The sequence below is a fragment of the Notolepis coatsorum genome (genome assembly GCF_963971535.1).
Source record: "Notolepis coatsorum genome assembly, chromosome: 19".
NCBI lineage: Eukaryota > Metazoa > Chordata > Actinopteri > Aulopiformes > Paralepididae > Notolepis > Notolepis coatsorum.
In genome coordinates, this window is record NC_140183.1 from 58995982 (window position 1) to 59019668 (window position 23687).

The 23687-nt window shown below is 46.3% G+C and overlaps 1 protein-coding gene across 1 annotated transcript in view; it reads right to left on the reverse strand.

The window, feature by feature from the left end:
• znrf2b (zinc and ring finger 2b) overlaps positions 1 to 23687 on the reverse strand; it is a gene marked incomplete at its 5' end in the record, with an annotated part of 254151 nt that overhangs the window by 5238 nt on the left and 225226 nt on the right. Inside the window, 2 exons of the mRNA XM_084335733.1 lie at positions 9788 to 9869; positions 10978 to 11083. Of these exons, the coding sequence (XP_084191859.1) occupies positions 9812 to 9869; positions 10978 to 11083 (164 nt within the window). The 3' untranslated portion in view covers positions 9788 to 9811. The remainder of the gene's footprint in view (positions 1 to 9787; positions 9870 to 10977; positions 11084 to 23687) is intronic.

Sequence of the window (23687 nt, forward strand, 5' to 3'; positions counted from 1 at the left end):
TTACAGACGTTTGGAGGGGGATGCACGCCCTGGACAGGGAATACACACATTACTCACATCCACACGTGACATATGCGAGAATAGACTATTTTCTGATGACAGGGTTTGTACACTTTTTCCAAGGCAAAATGCAAGCACTTTTCAAGCATTTTCAAGGTGCATTTTCAAGATTTTCCAGCATCTTATGCGGCTGTGGTAAATTAAATATTTACTCAATGATTATTTCACTTCTTCCATCACATTAAATCAGATGTTATTGTGCTATAAAGTTATAAACAACCAAAATTATGTAGACTTGGCATCATATATAACCTGGCTGAGCCCATGTGTTATGCAGTAACGTACTGTATGTCGTGTATGTCATAAATGTCATGATGAATTGAAAATGGGGGACCCTGATGTAAACAAGACGAAAGTATTGCTCTGGTCTGCATCCCCTTAACAATTGTGTGTATTGAGCCATACTGTATTGTACCCATTCTGCAATCTGTTAATAAAGTTTTCAATCAATCAATCAAACGTGACGAGTCAGGCCAATTTTAGCATGTTAATTTATGGAATATGCAATCTAACAGCTAACGTGAACTTTACAGTAAATTACATGGATAATAATGTTAAGGTAGTTAGTTCATTCCTGTAGGTAAACAATAACCCAAATAATCACCAGATAAAACTTCAATTTCAATCAAATATTTAATGAAAATTTGCAAAATAAGAGAACAGACTTTGAGGTAGGCAGTCAATCAGCTCCTGGAGCCTTATGTATGTATGTAATGTATACAAAATGTATACAAAATCAAACACTTTTACTTTAAAAGCAAAACATATCTCCTTGAGAAAAAAACTGCATCGAACAACACAAAATAGTGCAAACAGGCTGTGGTAAATTAAATATTTACTCAAAATGTGCAAAATAAGAAGTCTTTGAGGTAGGCAGTCAATCAGCTCCTTAAAACATCAAACACTTTAAAAGCAAAACATATCTCCTTGAGGAAAAAACTGCATCAAACAACACAAAATAGTGCGAACATTAATTAAATATTTACTCAAAAAAGTGCTAAATAATAAGTCTTTGAGGTAGGCAGTCAATCAGCTCCTTGAGCCTTAAATTTATACAAAATCAAACACTTTGTATTGTGCAAAAGAAAAACATCTCCTTGAGAAAAACACTGCATTGAACACAAAATAGTGCAAAAAATATAATTGGCCTAGTTAGACCAAATAGGGCAGGGCCTATTAGTGAGTGTCCTTCAGTTCCTTGAGTTTGTCGGTTAGCTGTTTCTCCACAGTCTCTAGACTTATTTCTTTTTCTTTTGCAGCTCTTCGAAGGCCATTGGACTTTGAGATGAAGCTCAATTTCCCTATAGACTCAGCTTTTTCTGCATTGGCATCAGCAGACTTCAGGAGGACCCTTATATCCTCCTCCATTCTCTTTTTTTTGGCCTTTATCTCGGTTATCTCCTCCATTAGTCCTTTCCTCTTCTGTGCCTTCTGCTTATCTTGCTTTAGACGTTTTTGGTCATCAAGATACATGTGATACTTCTGCCTGGCAGCAGCTGCAGAGAGGAGTAGCTCCTTTGTGTAGGCTATGTTGAGCAGCCCTCCAACACTCTGCACATGGTCATGAATAACCCGCTGGGCAATCAATGAATGCTCTTTGAGGTTCTCCACCATCACTTCTTTGTTGACCGAAAACCCTCTCTCGACAGTGGCTTGACCGTGTGAAAGGATCAGGAGGAGTTTTATTACTCCCCATAGATGGCGCCACTCTGCTTTGTTGGATAAACATTCATGATAGAGGGTGCTCCAGTAGCACACCATGTTACCGCGCTCGCGCGGGACTCCGTGCTGCGTCACGGATCTGGTTGACTCCGAGTTCGATTCCCGGACTCGCCGTCATTTGCCGAATGTCTCCCCCTGCTCTCTCTCCCGTTTCACCCTGCAACTGTCGGTCATGCTTGACCAGGAAAGCGATAAACGCTAAAAAATAAAGTTTAAAAAAAAGAAAAAAAAAACATTCATGATAGAATTCATCCAACCTTCCACTTTCTGGGTTGAAGTTCCTAAAGGGATCTGACACCGACATCAAGCTGTAGTCATAGAAGTGACCAAACTCCCTCAGAATCTCATCACATGATTTCTCTTCAATGCAGCCAGTTTCAACAAGGAGCCGCAGACAAGTGGTGAGTTTCCGGGTGCTTCTCTCTTTGCTCTTGATGAGCTCCCTAGGATCCAGGACAGAGATGCTTCTAACAAGAGGATACTTGAGTGGAGCCTTTTCAAAAAGCTTGGAGACCATCTTCAGCAAAAACACCTTACAGTTCTGCCTGAACTCCAGCCTCAGCCTCTCAGCATTTGAGTTCTTCTTCATGTGCTCCTGCAGAGCTCGCTCTGTGACAAATCCCACACTCAGTTTGGTGACATCCATGTGGTTGACTGGGTCAGCATAATCAACTTGGAGAAGCTTCACTGTGGTAGTTACGTCCTTCATGACACTGGGCTTGATGAACTTCTCCATTAGACTCCTCAGCATATTGGTGAGATCCACACTCATAAACGGCAGCATGGGTTTGTCGGTCTGGTATAACTTCAAAAATTAGAAAGAAGTTGAGCTTTGCTGGGAAGAGGTCATCTTGAACAATCATCTGAGCAGTCTTGAAAGACTTAGTAGATGGTTCCGTTACCATTTTCGTTTTGGCTGCATTAATGTACATTTTCAGAGAAGGCAAAATCTCTAGTGCACGCTCAGCCACCTCCACATTTTCCAGCCATCGATGACTACAGAAGTCAAGAGGGAAGGACGAGGAACCAGTGACTGCTGTATAGTCCTCCCTACGAGCTGGAACATCTTTGAATAGCCATTTAAGGCTCGACAGAGCATTTCCTAGCTCCCAGTCTGTGGATGCACACCCTCCTCTGAAGGAATTGTGTAGTATATGCAAACCACAGCTTCCTACATTTAGCATCGTCTTGCCTGTTTGTTCTTCTATGTTTTGCTGGGCCAGGGAGAATAGCTTCCAGTTAACATTTGGGCCATCCATAGACAGCTGAATCAGGTTTTGGAAGCCGATATCCGAACACACTGCCTCAACCTTCTCATGTATTTGTTTTGCGGTGTGATGGCCCATGAAAAAAGATGTCATACCTTGAGTTTACATGATTATCATCCCAGAATCTCATGTGCATGTCAAGCTGGCATTTCTTCATTTCCCGATTTAGACTTTCATCAAACAGAAGTACATATCCAGATTCTTTCTTGGCTTTGGCCTTCATCAGGGAAGAGAAATGAGGAGCTATCCCAAATGTGGTGAGGTATGCCACTTTATTCTCCCCACAAGTAAATTGTTTTGCTATCTCACTGTCAGGAAACATTGTTTGAAACATGGCCCCCATGTCATTACATGAATGGTAGGAATAGTGGCTGGTTACAGCTTTTGTTGCCCAGCATATTTCAGCTTGAAGTGTTGGATTAGAGGTAACAAATGATTTAATGGTGCCTGTGGTGTTGCTAGTTGACTGGTTCTTGGATGAGCCTGTGGATGGTAGAGGGGCAACTCCACTGCAAGCTACTCCACTGGCTGCTTCCACTGTACTGGCTCTCACTACACTGCTGCTTGTTGATGTGGATGTAGCTGTGCTGCTTGATGCATTGCTTGTCTGCTGGAAATAATCCACTAATGCAGGACCTGGATTTAGTCTTGCTTTCATCAGAATTTGATGCTTCTTGCCTAAATAAAAAGGAGCAACATCATGTTATAAATAAAACAAAGTGTTTTAATTTAATCTCACTGGTTGCACTTAATTTTAAGAGTGTTTATTGTTTAATGTTGACATCTAATCTAAATGGATCATTATGATATTATAAATGTATATTTCATTTTCATTTATAGGCTACTGCCTATGAATTTTAGAGCCTAATGATGGCCTGGAATGAACTAACTACATTATTATCCATGTAATTAACTGTAAAGTTCACGTTAGCTGTTAGATTGCATATTCCATAAATAAACATGCTAAAATTGGCCTGGCTCGTCACGTTTGATTGAAAAATGTTATTAACAGATTGCAGAATGGGTACAATACACTATGGCTCAATACACACAATTGTTAAGGGGATGCAGACCAGAGCAATACTTTCGTCTTGTTTACACCAGGGTCCCCCATTTTCAATTCATCATAACATTTATGACATACACATAGTACAACTGCTCCACACCAGTCTCCGTAAATGTTCCGTTATAAAAATAAAATACCATTTCAATACACAACAAGTGAAAGGAAATTAGCTAACGTTGATTCGCCTAACGTTAAGGCTTTGCTACATGCTGCGTATTTCAAAACACTGCGGTGAAAACAGAGTCCGGTAAACACAAGTTTGTAATTCCAATAGTGTATTCTGCCTGTTACTTGACTATTTCGATTATTGAATTGGTATTTTTAAAACTAACATTTACGGAGACCGGTGTGGAGCACTTGTACTAGTGTCGAGCCAGGCTGAGACACGTTAATATTATGATCCATTAGCTCACCTTGCATGTGGCTCGAAAGTGCACTCTCCCCATCGTAAAAATCTTCAAGTCCTTTCTGCATATTTTGCAGACGGCTACTCGAGCATGTTCTCCTCTTTTCAACCATGACTTATATTTGATATTTTTGAGCCAGAGCTCATTAAAACGGCGCCTCCCGGCATTTTGACCACCACACACGCGCGCTGTTCTCAGATGGCACAGCTAAAAACACTACGGGTAGAGCCGAGCCACATTTCATTTTGCGTGAAAGGCGATTGCAAAATAGGCTCACTCGAATCGCTCCGACTTATTTTATTTCTTTGTCTAAACAAACCAAACTATTCAGTCAGATAGCGATTTATTATTAAAGTATAAAGTGCAATTACAATTTCAGTAACTTTCCAGCACTTTATACACAATTCAAGCACATTTAAAACCTTGAAAACAGCACATTGAAATACAAGCATTTTCAAGGAATTCCAGCACCCGTACGAACCCTGTGATGACGACGGGGGACAGTTACAGGGTGCGGGAGAGCAGAATAGGAGTAGCGGACATATCGGATCACAGTGCCATATATCTGACAGTAGATCTGGAGGGGAGACGGAGGAACACGATCTGGAGACTGAATGTGGGAATATTAAATAACAAGGGGGTGGTGAGTCAGATTAAGGAAGAGATAGCCAGGTATAAGGAGGAAAATGACAACGGGGAGGTCGACCCGAACATTCTATGGGACACACTGAAGGTGGTGATAAGGGGGAAATTGATGGAGAAAACAGCACTACTGAAGAAGGCCAGAACGGAGACATATCACAATCTGATAGGGAAGCTGAAGGATCTAGAGGGGAGACACCAGATATCGAAAGAACAGGAAACGCTCGGAGAAATCAAAGAAGTAAAGGCCAGGATAAATAGGGAATTATTGACGGAAATGGAAAAGAAAGCGAGGTTTATGAAACAGACGTACTATGAAGGGGGACCAAGGGCGACCAGACTGTTGGCTAGGAGGATCAGGACGCAACAGAAGTTAAACACGATACACACAATAAGGGATACAAAGACTAATGAAATATTGAGGGACCCAGCTGAAATAGAGAGGACATTTAGAGAATACTATGAGACACTATACACACAGCCAAAGGCAGCGTGAGAAGAGGAAATAGACACTTTTCTGGAGAAGCTGGAGTTACCATCGATAGGGAGAGAACAGAATGAAGAATTAAATAAAATAATTACGGAACGGGAACTGGAAGAGGCTATTAGTAGAGCTAAAAACAACAAATCTCCGGGGAGAGACGGATTCCCATCGGAATTCTACAAGACATTTAGAGCAGAATTAGCGCCCATGTTAGGAGCGGCATTCAGGCACACGATGGAAGAGGGCAAAATGCCTCTCTCGTGGAAGGAAGCCGTAATCACCACGATACCGAAGGAAGGGAAGGATAGAGAATTATGTAGTAGTTTCAGACCTGTGTCCATACTCAACGTGGATTATAAGATGTATACATCAATAATATCAAAGAGATTCGAGACGTTTATGCCAGACATTATAGATGAAGATCAGACTGGATTCATTAAAGGGAGACAGACACAGGACAACGTGAGAAAGACATTACACATAGTGGAGGAGATACAAAAACAAGGTGGTAGTGCGGTACTGATTAGCCTAGATGCAGAAAAGGCATTCAACAGTGTGAGTTGGGCATTTTTATATAAGGCGCTGGTGAAATTCGGGCTAAACGGGAGGGCAATGAAGATGATCAAGGCACTATATCAGGAGCCGACAGCGAGAATTAAGGTGAATGGCAGCCTGACGGATAGAATCAGATTAGAGAGGGCTACCAGACAGGGATGTTGTCTCTCACCAACGCTCTTTGCCGTTTTCATAGAACCACTGGCACAACTGATCAGACAGACCGAGGACATCAAGGGAGTAAAGATAAAGGGAACGGAATACAAACTAGGCCAATTTGCGGACGACGTGATAGTATACATGAGGCAACCAGACAAGAGCTTCCCGGCACTGATGGATCTACTGAAGGAATACGGCCACTACTCAGGATACAAACTAAACGTGACAAAGACACAGACATTAGCATGGAACTATACCCCAACGATGGAAATTAGGGAGGAGTACGGGATAAGGTGGGACATGGACAAGATTAAATACCTAGGGGTGAACATCACGAGAGGGGTGGGGAAACTGTTTGAGGCGAATTATACACAGATAAATCAGAACATCAAGAGAGACTTAGAGAGATGGACAGTAATGCCCTTGAACTTCAATTCAAGGATAGAGGTCATTAATATGAACATACTATCAAGGTTACTATACCTGTTTCAGTCACTACCGATACAAATACCACAGAACCAATTCAGGGAGTGGGACAGACTGATATCGAGGTTCATATGGGCGGGGAGAAGACCACGGGTCAGATATAAAACACCAACTACCAAAGGAAAAGGGAGGGATGGCAGTACCCAGCCTACAAGACTATTATTATGCAGCACAACTGAGAGCAGTGACGTGCTGGTGTAACGACAGATATGAGGCCAGATGGAAAGACATTGAAAAAGAAGGGGAGGGATACAAGGTACAGGCTCTGGTGGGGGATAGGGAACTATTCAAGGAAAAAGAGGGACTGTTAGATCCAATCACAAAGTGCACCTTGACTATATGGAACAGAGTAGTAAAAACACACAAATTGGAGAAGCAGTCAGGGGTTCTGAGATGGGTAGCACATGACAAGAGATTCAAGCCAGGGAGGTTGGACCATGGATTCAGAAGGTGGGAAAGGGGGGGGGGGGGGGGGGGCAACAGCGATATGCAAAATGATAGAGAAGGGGGAAATGCAGACCCTACAAAAATTAAAGGAGAAATTTGGACTAGAAAACAGGGACTACTTCAGATATCTACAGGTTAGAGATTACTACAATAAAGAAATAAGAGGAGACAAGGACGAAGAACAGAATGGAATAATCGAGATGATAGTATGGGCATACGAAGGGGGGAAAGGAAGGGTAATATCAGCACTGTACCGGGCTATAATGAACAGCAAGGGACACACGACCGATTATATAAGGGAGAAATGGGAGAGAGAACTAGAGATAGAAATAACAGAGAAGGAATGGGGTAACATATGCGAGGTGCAGCACTCAACTACAGGATCAAGGGTATGGAAAGAATTTGGATGGAAAAACATAATCAGATTCTTTATAACCCCAGAGTTGAAGGGAAAGTATGCACCAACACAAAGGACATGCTGGAGGATGTGTGGGAAGGAGGGGGCAAATCACACGCACATATTCCGGAGATGTCAGAAGCTGAAGGGGTATTGGGAGGAGATAGGGGAGGCAATGACCAGAATATTAGGATACGGGTTACCACAAACGGGACTGGTGCTTTACTTAGGGGACCTGATGCACGAGGGAATACAAGGGGGGGACAAGTATTTAATAAAGATAATGTTGATATCGGCCAGAAAAGCAATAACGAGACTGTGGTACAAAGAAGATCCACCGACAGTAGCACAATGGGTAGGAATAGTAGAGGAGATACAGGATATGGAGAGGATAACACACATGCTGAGGCTACAGGAAGAGAAATTTGGGGAAAGATGGGGAAAGTGGGAGGATTATAAGGGGAACGAAAACGACATCACAGAGGAGGAACCAAATGCAACACAAGAGGGCGAAGGGTAAAGGAGGAAAGAGGTTCAAGGAGGGTCTCTGAACCTGTGTCACACACCTTTGCTTTAGTTAGTTTTTTCTATTTTTATTTCTGTTGGGTATGACAATTGTTTTATGTTTTTTTTTGTACTTTATTATTTAGGTCTGTTTAACAGTGTTCTTTTATTGTATGTTTATATTTAATTTCATGAATGTACCCGTATATGTATGTCGATATGCTATGGATGTCAATATAAATGTTATGTTGTATGTCCATAAATGTTGAATACAAATTTAAGTTTAAAAAAAAAAAGGGTCTATGACCGTAGTACGAATGCGTTAAAAGCATTCCGATTGGGTGCTCATCTTGCTGGGGCGCGGCCAGTCTTTCTTGGACTGCAAGGCATTCTGGGTGTCTAGCCAAAGTCTACAGTGTCAGTTTTCCTTTGCCTGACACGACAGTGTAGTGGTGCCACTGCCCCGCCCATGGTGCGTCATCAGGTGTAGGGTCAGAGGTGGTGAATAGAGCCCGCCTCCAAGATACTGATAACTATCTGACACTGAAAATTCAAGTGTAAAACATGAATATAAGCATGCCATACTATGATGATTTAAAAAAAATGCATGCTTTATCCCATCCCCCAATTTAGTTCTCATGCCAATTCCCTCCTGGTCGTTGTGCTACCCCTACTGTCAGTCTGGGGAGGGTGTAGACTACCACATGCTGGCCTACTGTCGGTCTGGGGAGGGTGTAGACTACCACATGCTGGCCTACTGTCGGTCTGGGGAGGGTGTAGACTACCACATGCTGGCCTACTGTCGGTCTGGGGAGGGTGTAGACTACCACATGCTGGCCTACTGTCGGTCTGGGGAGGGTGTAGACTACCACATGCTGGCCTACTGTTGGTCTGGGGAGGGTGTAGACTACCACATGCTGCTCTACTGTTGGTCTGGGGAGGGTGTAGACTACCACATGCTGGCCTACTGTCGGTCTGGGGAGGGTGTAGACTACCACATGCTGGCCTACTGTTGGTCTGGGGAGGGTGTAGACTACCACATGCTGCTCTACTGTTGGTCTGGGGACGGTGTAGACTACCACATGCTGCCCTACTGTCGGTCTGGGGAGGGTGTAGACTACCACATGCTGCCCTACTGTCGGTCTGGGGAGGGTGTAGACTACCACATGCTGCCCTACTGTCGGTCTGGGGAGGGTGTAGACTACCACATGCTGCCCTACTGTCGGTCTGGGGAGGGTGTAGACTATCTCTCATTTCTATTTCTATATAATAATTACTATATATTCTATATACTACTGTGAAATATACTATTTCACACTATCTCCCCCACATCCCCTCCCTGCTGAACAGGCCCCCCGACCGACCAGTAGGAGTCACTATTGCTAACGACCAGGACTCAGGACCGGAGGTACTACTTCCGGGAGTTGAGTGCCTAGACCTCTACACTACACAGCCGCACAACATTGAGATATATCATGGTTGACACAATATTGGCAGTGTGGTCCAATGTGTTGGGGAGAAGGTAATTCTAGCATATTGGACGTATCAAATAAAATAATCCATCCAGTGCAAATACTGTAGAAAATGTACCTGTGCAAAAAGGAGTGAGGCCCTTTAATCTGACGGGTGCTCTGGACACGATCTGTTCACCTCAAACCACTCATCAATACAGCTGTAAAAAGAGAGACAGAGGAGAGAGACAGAGGAGAGGGAGAGAGGAGAGAGACCGAAGAGAGACAGAGGAGAGACGGAAGAGACACGGAGGAGAGACAGAGAAGAGAGACAGAGGAGAGAGAGAGAGACGGAGAAGAGAGATGGAGGAGAGACAGAGAAGAGAGACAGAGGAGAGAGAGAGAGACAGAGAAGAGAGACAGGAGAGAGACAGAGAAGAGAGACAGAGGAGAGAGACAGAAGAGAGACGGAGGAGAGACAGAGAAGAGAGACGGAGGAGAGAGACAGAGAAGAGAGACAGAGGAGAGAGACAGAAGAGAGACAGAGAAGAGAGACGGAGGAGAGAGACAGGAGAGAGACAGAGAAGAGAGACAGAGAATAGACAGAGGGAGAGAGGCAGAGGAGAGACACAGAGGGAGAGCAAGACAGAGGGAGAGAGACGGATGAGAGCAAGAGAAGAGAGACAGAGGGAGAGAGACAATTAGACAATTCGAATTAGGTTTTCAACACACCACTGTGACTTATACACATCTGTAAATTGACCATCAATGATAAATGTGTAAAAAATGTATCCCCCTCGCTACTTTTAACAACTGTCACCTAGCCTTTTAACTGTCATTTGTCTGTTCTGTCTATATTACATACCTTGTACTTTTATTTGATTGTTTGTTTGATGTGTGTAACTTATTGCTCAGACCAGAGATTTTTTTTGTTTGACTGTTCACATTATTTTCTAAATGTGACCAACATCAGATTCCAGTGTGAACCGGTCACGCTCCTGAACTGACCTGCATGCGCAAATGAACAATAAAGAAGATAGACGTAAAATTAGGACCAATGTCAATCTAGAGTGACGTAAAAGTCGCATGAAAGTCACATGCCTGTTCAGGTCGCATTGCAAAAACAATCAGACCCATATCTGATTTAGGGCCACATATGAAAGTGTCCCTAAATCAGAATTGAAAAGATCAGATTCCATGTGATTTGTGCTGTTGTGAAAGAAATCAGATCTGAGTCACATTATGAGCAAAGATTTGGGCCACTTCACCTGCAGTGTGAACGTAGCCTTACAGCTGGATGGAGGCTGAAGCACAAAGGGAGAGTCTTACCCTTTATGGTAGATACAGAGACAAGGCAGGCGAGCGATGGTGTCTCCCTGGACCAGATCCTCTAGGCATATTGCACATTCTCCTGCATCCTTCGTCAGAACGTCCTCTGGAGAGAGAGAGAGAGAGAGAGGATAACATGAATATCGATACATAATAAGGTGCTCACAGGCATTTTTACTGTCTTTGATAGTAGATGAAGATAAGTATTTGAAACCCTAGACGTTTTCGAGGGCATTCAATTCGATGCATATCAATGCCTACAATGATATACTATATACGATGATATACGTATGACGTATATCGTGCCAGTTAGGCCCGGGTACCTTGTGTATACTGCACCTTGTGTGTACTGTTTACTTTTACTCATAGTATATATTCAGATTCAAATTCTTTATTGCCATATTTATTGTAGGGCATACAGACCCTCATCTGCACCTTTGTTTATTCATTTTTCTCATATTTCTATATTGAGATCAAATTTGATTGCCAATATTTATGCCTTTCTACTATTACCCCGCCCATACCTGTACCTCCCCTCCCCCCTCCCCCATGCTGCCTGGATTTCCCCAAAAGGGGATCAACAAAGGAATAATCTTATCTTACAGTATCTTATCTTATCAGAGAGAGTGCCTCTAAGCGACCAGCAGGGGGAGCTCTCAGTCCACAACCAGACACCCCACTGAGGCCAGGCCCCTCGCTTGTCTTCTAATAATGCACTCCGATAGCACACTCTGCCCGCTGAGGCAGATAGAGAGAGAGACACGGAGAGAGACACAGATATAGTGAGAGAGAGAGGGAGAGAGAGAGAGAGGTGTCTGCAGTCATTCCACCAAGGTACACGTGTCACCCTGTTTCACATTAGCACAGACACTACTACAATATGCAGTTTAAACAGCGTATGTGCAGAGAGAGAGAAGAGTGCAGTGGAACAACTCTCTATCTCTACTCACAACACCTGTTCTTCCACGTGGCTGCATAGCAATAACCCACACAGTTGTATCATACAACGCCAATTCCCACAATGTGATTTGTGGGTAATTACACTTTTCATTTCAGTACACCGTGTATTAGAGGGACAATGTTATTAAGAAGAGGTATTCCACTATAGTGGAATGACTACGGATAGACAGACAGAGCAGCAGTTTTCTGTCATAGGATCCCCACCGCAGTCAAGAACTCACATGGTCATCAAAACATGTCATGTGTCTACGCTACTACATAAGTTATACTAGCCTACTATGCAGGACTAGAGCTATAGACTGTATGACTTCCTCAACATAGGGGCGACAGTGGCTCGGGAGGTAGAGCAGTCATCTGGTAATCCTCGGTTCGATTCCCGCTCCTCCCGGGCAGCGTGTCGAAGTGTCTTTGACCCCCTAATTGCTCCCGATGAGCAGGTTGGCACCGCCACCTTGCATGGTCGCCTCCGCCGTCGGTGTGTGAATGTGTGAGTGAATGGGTAAAAATGTGAGGAACAAATTGTAAAGCGCTTTGGATAAAACTAAATGCACCATTTACCATTTACATCCTGTAGTCTAGCCTTCCGTTATTGCTTTATGTCTAAAGGTTTAGATTGTGTGCTCGTCATTGGCCCAGTTCAGCTCCTGTTTAATCCATTTGGCATCTGACGCTGGAAGTCCTTGAGCCCCCGTTAGCATATATACCTGCTGATGTTGTTGGCCTATATAATTTTCTGCCTATTTACCTCCATGGTCAATGGTAAATGGACTGCATTTATATAGTGCTTTTATCCAAAGCGCTTTACAACGTATGCCTCACTTTCACCCATTCACTCAGACATTCACACACCGATGGTGGAGGCAACCACGCAAAGGTACCAACCAACCTGCTCATCGGGAGTAGTTGGGGGTTAAGTGTAGTCTTGCTCAAGGACACTTTGACGCGCTTCCAGGAGGAGCCGGAATCCAACCGGGAACCTTCTGATTACCAGGCGACCACTCTACTACCTCCTGAGCCACCGTCGCCCCCACATACACCTCCACATTGAAGAAGTAAAGACCACCACACTTCACCAGACACTGCTAACAATCACAGTATCACAGCATGAATAGAGAAAGCCAATAAAAGATAATGACCGATGGCTGATGTCAGCTTCAAAATAACAATAAAGGTGATTAGGTTCAAAATACACCAGGACTCCACATTGAATCAATTAATTCACTTAAGCCATAACACTGCTGTACAAGACGTTCTGGCCGCCTTTGGGTTAATCATTCCTTTCTTCGTTTCTCACTGCCTTTCCATCAAATAAGGGGCTTAAGTAATCAACTACTGGCGCTGCTGGCGCAGTGCTGTTTGAAATGCACATGAGCCATTTAGTCAATAATTCATAATGTATTATGATTCACTCAGCCCTTCAATGTACAGAGCAACGAGCACCGAGCGCCAGCCAGACACGAGCCCATATTCCAACCAGCCAGACACAGGCCCATATTCCATCTGAGAGCAGAGCCGTTCTGTGGAGGTTAACCAAGGGCGAGCAGCGAGCGGTGTAGAATAGAATAGAATAGAAATCCTTTAATAATCCAGAGGGAAACTCGGCACTACAGATCACTCACATTGAACGACGATAAACATTTATGTAGTCAATAGGACTAACATTTTAAATAAGAATAAAATACGGTCCGGGATATACATTTTACATTTAGTCATTTAGCTGAAACATTCTGGTATGTATAGGCCTATACATTCTAAAATCTTAAATATAAACATATACAATATACAGCCAAAAATATACAGAAATACAGTATACAGTCAAATGTACAGTAATATGTGTAAAAATGTTAAGTGTAAACATTTTAAGTGTAAAGTGTCCAGGAAGATTGTGAGACATGTAAAAAAATTTCGCCAGGCTGTACTGTCACCCTGTGCTCAGTGATGCAGTGAGGCACAGTGATGCATTATAGAGTCTAATGGCTGTCGGAATGAAGGACTTCCTGTGCCATTCAGTGTTACATCTAGCTGTAGCTCAGTCTATACTGGTGACATGGAGGCTATGTTCACACTGCAGGAAAGAGTGGCCAAAATATAAATGTTTGCTCATACAGTATGTGACTCAGATCAGATTTTTTGTAGTTAGTAGTAGCTCAGTCTGTACTGGTGATACAGGGACAGTGTAGTTAGTAGTAGCTCAGTCTGTACTGGTGATACGGAGACAGTGTAGTTAGTAGTAGCTCAGTCTGTACTGGTGATACGGGGACAGTGTAGTTAGTAGTAGCTCAGTCTGTACTGGTGATACAGGGACAGCAGGGCCGGACTGGGGAAATAATTCATACTGGGAGATATAGCGCGAAATATAGCCCCAATCAGGCCACTTTTTAAGTGGGGGGTCCCCCACCCGGAAAATTTTAGTTACAAAGACTTAATTTCCTGCATTCTGGTGAATTCTAGTGCATGTGAATCACAAACTAATGAGCCAACAATTGCTTAGTACAATGTACTGTTATGAACCTCAAATAAAACTGTTGTGGCACTAGCAATGGTACTCTCTAATTAGAAATTAGAAAGGGAACAACAACTTAACCCTTGTGTCTGATCAGATTCTTATTTTTTTTGATAACTTTGCAGTGATTATGTTTGTAGCCAATGTGGCAAAGGTGTGTAATCTTTAAATTATCTTGGAATTATTTTGACTCTCTCTTTCATAAATTGTTTATTCAACTTCAGCCCCAATCATAACCACCACATATTGTTTTTTGTAATGTCAGATTTAACAACTCCTTTTGGGAGTGTGCCATCTGCCATTCCATTCGCCGCCTCCACGGTCAATCAGTTGTATCGCCTGGTCCCGCCTCCACCAATCACAAGCGGCCGCACGGCTCCATTGTGTGTGTGTGTGTCCGCGTGAGGGAGAGAGTCAGATAGTTCTCCAACTCTGTAGCAGACAGTGAAATCCTGGTTGTTCCCCACCCACCTGGTTATCTAAAAACGATCGCGCCGCGCCACCGCCACAACTAGAAACAATGGCCTGGCAAAAAAAAAAAATTATAATAAAAGAAAATATATAATATATATAATTCTTTTTTTTTTATATAATTTTTTTTTTATCTGTGCAGGCCAGGCCACCGGGAAAACTCCCGGTGCTCCCGATGGCCAGTCCGGGCCTGAGGGACCGTGTAGTTAGTAGTAGCTCAGTCTGTACTGGTGATACGGGGACAGTGTAGTTAGTAGTAGCTCAGTCTGTACTGGTGATACAGGGACAGTGTAGTTAGTAGTAGCTCAGTCTGTACTGGTGATACAGGGACAGTGTAGTTAGTAGTAGCTCAGTCTGTACTGGTGATACGGGGACAGTGTAGTTAGTAGTAGCTCAGTCTGTACTGGTGATACAGGGACAGTGTAGTTAGTAGTAGCTCAGTCTGTACTGGTGATACAGGGACAGCGTTGGTTATGCTCCCTGCTCTGTGTTTAATAACCATAAGATACAAGATAAGATATTCCTTTGGGCGTCATTGCAGCATGGGGGAGGGGAGGTACAGGCAGGGTAAAAAGGGTAAATGTTTATTGTTGTTCTATTCTTTGCCGCTCGCCCTTGGTATAGAACGACTCTGCTCTCAGATGGAATACGGGCTTGTGTCTGGCTGGTTGGAATATGGGCTTGTGTCTGGCTGGCGCACAAGTGCAGTCTGGGTTCGTTGCTCTGTACATTGAAAGACATTCAATATAGGCAATAAATTAGATCTGAATATAAAGAAATATGAAAAAATATTTAGCTTAAAAAAGAGAGAGAGAGAGAGAGAGAGAGAGAGAGAGAGAGAGAGAGAGAGAGAGAGAGAGAGAGAGAGAAAATATACAGTGAAATGCGCAGCGATTGTGCAATGATACGAGTAATAAGAATAGGATGAGAATAGACTTAGATAGATTTGTGCAATAATACAAGTAATAAAAATAAGACAGGTATAATGTACATAATTTTTACAAAAAGCATGGTAAGACATGCTTAGATCCTGCGATAGTGCAATACACTGTTAGCTACGGATGAGGCACTGGGTCTTATGTACACTACTATACAATGCTATACTATACAATCTACAGTTATATACTCGTACTGGCATCGCGTCCCGCTCTTAAGCCATACCGAGATATACCTCATCTCATGTACCTAGTGTACTCCATCAACGAATAAAAACCAATACACCCAGCACCTGCCAGGCCCCGCCCTACTGACGTACTATATAGTACTAGGCGTGGTCACCACTCACTCTTCCTCTATTTTAGTTTCCATCATAGCGGATGCGTGCACCCTATGCAACTAGTTGATATGAAAAGTTTAGAGAAATTAGGTTGAGTGCTTACCGAAGATTTGCCTACCCCTGAAATCTTCGCGGCATGTTCTGGCGGCGCTCGTATGGGTTCTGCGACTCTGCAGCGGGATGCATTTCGATGCATCTCAGCGTCGAGTTCTGTAGTCTCCTTGTCTTGTTGACAGCAGACAGAGGGACAGCGTGTGAGGTGTAGCTATCGAGCTACCTCGCACAAGGGAGGACTTGCGCCACTAGGCATTATCGCTGGTGTTAGTAAATGCTGCTTGTTGTGAGTTGTATATCTGCGCCAGGGGCAGGATGTTTGGGTAAACGTCCCTCTGAGGTGGACGTTTCCCAGGCTGTCCTGGAGCGCGCTGCTAATACTAAATGCTATAAATGCTGGGTCACTGTTCTACTGTTCCCCGCTGTGGGATGTCACTAGGCATGACAATGCTGGCGTTTGTGATGTGCTCGAGTTGTCCCGAGAGACAACCGAGTTGTGTATTGGCGCAAGCGGCGGGATATCTGGGTAAACGTTGTTGTTTTCCCTGTTATCCTGGAGCGTGCGGCTAACGCTATGCTATATTGGGCTACTGTTTCTGTTCTGTCTCCCTGCTACGGGAATGTCTGTCTATACTACAGTCTTCCCTCCTCTCAACCATTCATGCTGACGGTCAATCGGTGTCTACTGGGGGAGTATTGCGGGGGGGGGCTTTGTTTACCTTTCATGGGTAAATGGGCTGAGGTCTAGGGCTGGTGTGCTGTTGTGAATATTATGAATGAATGCGGGACTGGTTCTCTCTGGTCCGCATCCCCTTAACGTTGTGTGCATGGGCTTGCCCATTCTACAGTATATTCGTGGTGTTAGTTCATTTATTCATTAACCCCTTCATGGTGCACACCACAGTGGAGGTTGCTGGTTGCAACCACCACTGGTGCTCCGTGTTAGCATCAGTCCTTTGCTTTTGACATGTTGAAACAGTGCCCCGCCCGGCCGACACCATGAGGTGGGTCGGCCCGGCGAGTGGCTGGTGGGCTGCTAAAGCCTGTACGCCACGGTATGGAATTGGCAGCGATTAGTAACTGTGTTCGAATTGCTGTTTTTTCTATCAAAAAATGGTGTCTGGTGGCGGGGCCTTGAGGGCCAGCCGACGTCGACACATCGAGCGAGGTTGTTGACGTTATTAGCTTTGACCTAGCCGCAAGCTATAACTGCTCAGGGCTCCCCTCTCCGCAGAGGATCTTGGTCTTCCGCTGGAGCGCGGGCGGTATTTGTCCTAGGCCCCACACCGCCTCACACCGCGCAGCCAGAAGAAGAGAGCATGGCCTCGTCAGCGGCGATGACGAGGCCCTCGACAGGCGGCCATGTTTTCCCCCGCCAGAGGTATCCTGGGCGTTGAATCGACAGGTGTCCACAAGGCCGACAGCCTTGGCGGCCGAGGGATCGGCCATGTTGGATGAGCTCGGCTTGGAATATACAAGCCGTCGCCGTCCTGCCGCGAGCAGCCCGCTCTCCGATCACTCCCTCCCCCAACACCAGCAGAAAAGGGGCTCTGATTGTTTCCTTTGGCTGCGGGCCGCGTGCCTTCGTTGAAGCTTCTCATGGGGACAGGGGCTGACACCCAGTTGATGGCTGAGCCTGGGTCTGTCCGTGAGAATGTTGTGCTGTCAAGCGGCTCCCACACCATAAGCTGTGTTTGGTTGAGCCTGGTGTTACATCTGTCAATTATAAGTGTTGTCAGCAGGGGGGCTCGAAACCTTTTTGAGGCACACAGTGCGGGCTTCCCCGACCTCGCCTTCGCCAGGCCAGGTATCATGTTGGTGCCTCCCACTCCTGAAAGATTGGCAGTGGTCTCGCAGGCGCGCGTGATTTGGGTGGTAGTAATATCACTGCAGGGCTACGGTGTGTAGGAACTCATGGGGGCCTCACACCTTGCATGTCCGGCTGCAGAACAACTCCTCAGCATGTTCTGGAGGGGTGTTCAGTGGGGGTGCTTTTGTCACCTAGACTGATGTCAGCTTCCCCCGTATCAAACTGGCCCTTTCTGTCGGGGTCCCCCTTTGGGTGCGATTGCCTCGTGGGTAGTGTCAGGGTCAGATGTCCCGACACGTAATGCTCTGCTCGCACGGGTCCAGGGTTGGCTACGCACAGCGGGTGGGACCGGGCCGCCTATCTACAGTTCCTAGCGGACCTGTGCCACATAGCGGCGGGTGCGTTGGGAGTGTCATCACATATGGCTACAGCATTACCATATGTCGAGGTGGATGGAGAGAATGCTGAGGCGGGGTCTTGTTACACAACCCCACCCGTTTTCGGGTTTGGTACAGACCCTATTGTCAGGGTCACCAGCAGTGACAGCTCTGGTCAACGAGATCCAATCTCTGTGGATGAAGCAAGCCATCGTCGTGGCGTTTTCCTCCCGGTGTTCTCTGGTGCCTGAGAAATCGGGAGGGGGGGTGTCAGACCCATGCTGGACCTGTCCCATGGGAAGGTTCAGCATTTTTTGGATCGTCTCCTACCTGTTGAACACTGTCAGGTGGGGGTCTGGTTCTCCTCCATAGACCTGTAGGATGCGTATTCGCATCCCCGATCTTCCATCCTAGGGCTTACCTACGCTTCCTTTGCAGGGTTAGCGTATGAGTACCAGAGGCTGCTGTTCGGCTTTTCTCTGGCTTCCCGCATTTTCACCAAGTGCGTGGAGGCCGCACTGGGGCCTCTGCGTCATCAGGGGTTACGAAGTGTATTCTGCCCTGACGACGTTCTGGTCCTTGGCGGTCAAGGTGGATCGTCAGGTCTCGTACCAGGCAGGTTCCTACCAGCCTGGGGTTTGCTGTAGACTGGAAGTAGAGTACTCCTCTTCCCAGTCAACGGGTGGAGTGCTATGGGCATCCCTCTCAGAGCATGTTGTCGACATGCTCGGGAGGTTCCGTCCTAGGACGGTTACGGCTCTGTCCGTGATACGCCTGCTCGGTATGATGGCATCTGCTCATTCCGTGGTCCCTCTTGGCCTCCTCTTTACCCCAGGAGGGGGTTACGGAGGTGGGTTTTCCAGTATGGAAATAGACCCGGTGAGAGGCAAGTGGAAGCGGCTAAGGTTCCCGTGTCAGTACTGGGGGACCTCGCCCCTGGGGAGGGCCTGGGGTCCTCACCAGGGGGGTCCCCATGGGCAGTAGGCTGTCACACGTCACGTTTTTCACCGACGCCTCCCTCGCTGGAGACGCGTCGGGCCAACGCAGTAGGGGGCAGCTGGCAAGCCATGCTGCCCGGTCTGCGCTACGTTCAATGTGTTGGTATTGAAAGCGGTCCTTCTGGTCCTCAAACGGTGTTGATCAGGACGGACAATACGACATCAGTGTCGTATATCGACAGACGGGGAGGAGTACGCTCCCCCCGTCTGCACCGGGCGGCTGGCTATGGGCGTTCTCCATCTGCGCGGCCTGAGGGCTCTCCACATCCCCGGCAGGGTGAATGTGGGTACAGGTGTAATGTCGCGGGGCGGTCCTCACCCTGACGGGTGGGGATTACGTCCGGACATAGTCAGGCAGGTCTGGGACCGATGCCGTGCCGCCTGGGATTCTTTCCCCCATACATCTGTTAGGTCAGTTGTTGGCGCGGGTACGTTGAGGAGCGCAGGTCCTTGATCCTGATTGCACCGGACCGGGGCGCAGCTGTGTGGTTCCCGGTCCTGATCCAGCTCTTGGTATCCCGTCATGGCCTGTTCCTTGGTCATTGCGGGCCCTCTCTCAAGCGCACCGGTCTCTGTGTTAGTTCCCTGTGCTGGGCCAGCTGCTGGTGGGTTGGCTGGTGAGAGGGTGAGTCTGGAGAGGATGGATCCTTCTGTGGTTGGTACCATCCGGAACGCGCATGCTCCCTCCACTATCGCGGGTTACGCGGGTAGGTGGCGTATTTTCCAAGAGTGGTGTAAGGCCACCCTCTTGTGAAGCGTTTCCTGCTTGGCGTTCGACGCCTTAAGCCGGTGAAACGCTCTTTGGCTCCGAGCTGGGATCTTCAATTGGTCCTCGGTCGGTTGTCCTTGGACCCGTTTGAGCCTCTTGAGCAAGCGCTGTTGGAACGGCTGTCGTTCAAGACTGCGTTCTTGCTGGCCATCACCTCCACTAAACGCGTGGGTGTGCTTTGTGCTCTCTCGGTACGGCCAGAGTGCCTGTCTTTTCGTTCCGATAGCGGTGCCACTCTGCGGCCTAATCCAGCCTTCATGCCTAAAAATATCCGGAGTGCTTTCCGCTCCAGGGATATTATGGTTCAGGCGTTTCATCCGCCTCCTCACGCTAGTGAGTTGGAGGCGGGCCTTCACCTGTCATGTCCGGTCCGGGCTTTGGGGGTTACCTCAGCCGTACTCAGGGCCTCAGGGCTACCGATCAGCTCTTTGTCTGTTACGGTGGCTCTCGTGCTGGTAAGGCACTGTCGAAACAGCGCCTGTCCCATTGGTTGTGCGAGGGCATTGCCCTTTGCTACACGTTGGCTGGGCTGGCTCCCCCTGAGGGCGTCAGGGCGCACTCCACTCGTGGGGTGGCGGCCTCTGCCGCTCTCCTGGGTGGGGCCTCGGTGGAGGACATCTGTGCTGCGGCTTCATGGTCCTCACCGGGTCCCTTCGTAAGGTTTTACCTCATGGACATGACCGGGGGTTCTGTCTCCCAGGCCGTTCTGAGGTCTGTGACCTCTCCTGCTTCCCGTCCTTTGGTGGGGTAGCAGGCGTGTGTGGGTGTGGGCCACAATGTGTTGTGTCACACGTGGTTCCGCCTGTGCTGTGCGTTCAAGGGGTTCTAGTTCCCTCTTGTTCGCACTCGGGTGGAGTTGACTGCCGCACCCTCTTCATTATGTGGGCTTCACTGATGTGGGCTTACGGGTCCTCAGGGGGTGCATTTGTCGGGCCTCGCGTCCGCTCTACCCCATATCTCGGTATGGCTTAAGAGCGGGACGCGATGCCAGTACGAGTATATAACGATAGGTTATGTATATAACCTAGTTATATGAGTACTGGCTAAGCGTCCCGCTCTTAGCGTGCCCTGAGTTCCCTTGGGGAAACTTTTCTTTGGAAACGATTTTCCGAGGAAGAGTGAGTGGTGACCACGCCTAGTACTATATAGTACGTCAGTAGGGCGGGGCCTGGCAGGTGCTGGGTGTATTGGTTTTTATTCGTTGATGGAGTACACTAGGTACATGAGATGAGGTATATCTCGGTATGGCTTAAGAGCGGGACGCTTAGCCAGTACTCATATAACTAGGTTATATACATAACCTATCGTTGTACTATGTGTCCTTATGCTAGCTTGCTATATCCATCTGTTTACTATACAAGAACCACTCCCGTTCTTGTATCAGAGAGAGAGAGAGAGAGAGGGAGACACAGAGAGCAAGAGAGAGAAGAGAGGAGAGAGAGACACACAGAGAGAGGGAGACAGAGAAGAGAACAGAGGAGAGGAGAGGAGAGGAGAGGAGAGGAGAGGAGAGGAGAGGATTCCTCCTCCAGCACCAGGCCTGCTGCTCCTCTCTGTCACCACAGGGACTCCTCAGCTGACTCAGATAACACAGCAAGGAACTAAACAAAGACCCATGCTTCAAAGCCACAGGTGTGTGTATATGTGTGAGTGAGTTAGTGTGTGTGTGTTTGTTTGTGTATGTGTGTAGTCTGTGTACAGAATGTGTCTGTTGGTGTGTGGTTGTGAATATGTGACTGTGTGTGTTTATGAGGTAGGAGGGCATGTTCACTGCTCAGATGTCTGACATGTGGGAGATCAGAGGGGTGAGGTGAGGTGTGTGTGGGGGAGGTGACGGCGGGGGGTGAGGGCAGGGGGGGTGAGGTGGGTGAGGTGAGGGCAGGGGCCCCTGGAAGCTCCACAGGGAACATGCCAGAGGTTCTGCAGGCCCGACCCAAACACACATGTTCTGGTTCCACTTGTTGTCAGGCAGCCTGATCTCGCTTAAGATATGTAAATAAAGTACTTATCGACCACGTGAAAAAGGTAAAAGTAAGTAATATATTACATATTCTAATAGTTTTTTATTTTACTTTGACTTTTTAGAATACGTTTGAGTTCCCTTGCTGGGGAACAAACCCGGGACGCTGGCTTGAGAGGCAAGTGCCTTTACCTCAAGACTATACTTTTCTGATAGCCTCGCCCAAACCATAACCCTGACCTTAACCACACTGTTACCTTAAACTAAACTTAACCCTAACCACACTGTTACCTTAAACTAACCTTAACCCTAACCTTCTATCTTAAACATAACTGTTAAACAAACTATCATCATAGTATTGCTGTGTTAGTATCAGGGTGGGTGGGTGTCTTACACCGCTTCCTGACAGGCAGCGAGCGAGCGAACTGGAGACGAAATCGCGCGCGACACTGTCCTGATATGAGGCGGCGCGTGTCCGAGTGTGTCTGTGTGTGTTACCTGGAAGCACAGGGGCAAAGCAGCCTGCGATTCTCGACCAATAAAAAGTGTTTAGGGGCGGGACTCGGCCGCGTAATTCACTCAACTAGAGTAGAGACACAGCGAGCAAATATTTGAGGGGGGAACGACATCGCTGCTAAGTTCGCTGTCGCTCGCGGCAGGTCAGGATAGTCTGATTGAAATCACTTTTTCTCGCTCACGTCGCTCTATGTCAGGACGGGGTGTTAGGCCATGGTTACACTGGGGAAAAACAGCAACGTTGTATTTTCGAATGATTTCGTTTGCATGTCCAAGTTAAAAGGCAACAGCGTTTTAGCTGGCATTTAGCTGGCATTTTGTTTTGGACTTTCGCCGATACTAAATGTAAATATATTACTTATGGCTATAACATACAACGTACATTATGTAAATGTACCTAGTCCCCCTTTTTTTTTTTTTTAAACCGTGTTGTAGTGTGACTTCGTGAGGGGCTTTGGCTAAACCACACCATCAGATTATGATTGTTTCGAGGAAATTAAATATCATTTAATTGAGCCCACTCAGAAGTCCTTAACACTTTGATTACCGGCGATGCGGTGCGCCTTACCGCCGTTGAATGCCAGCACCCACTTCAATGATAGCGTTGTGAACGCATAATCTCTGTCTTAAATTATGGCTATGTGTCTAATCTGCCCGTCGTTTATCAATGACTTGTGTGCAGTCAACATTGTCGAGACGGATTGTTTTTTAATCGGTTCATTTCCGTTTTATAGCATTTTGAAAAGCCCTCGTTTTTCAGGAAAATATATAGATTCCGTGATAAACAGCATTTACTGGAATATTCTGGCATACACAAAAAACGTTGTCATTTTTCGGCCTATTTATGAATCGTTTTCAAATAAACGCTAGATTATCGATAGTATATGTGTACTTATGCACGCTATAGAAGCAATCTGAGAAATATATTCTCTCATTTCCTGATCAGCGCGCACACACACACACACATAGGGCACACGTTGATATATAGGTCAAAATAAACTGGTAAAATAAATTGC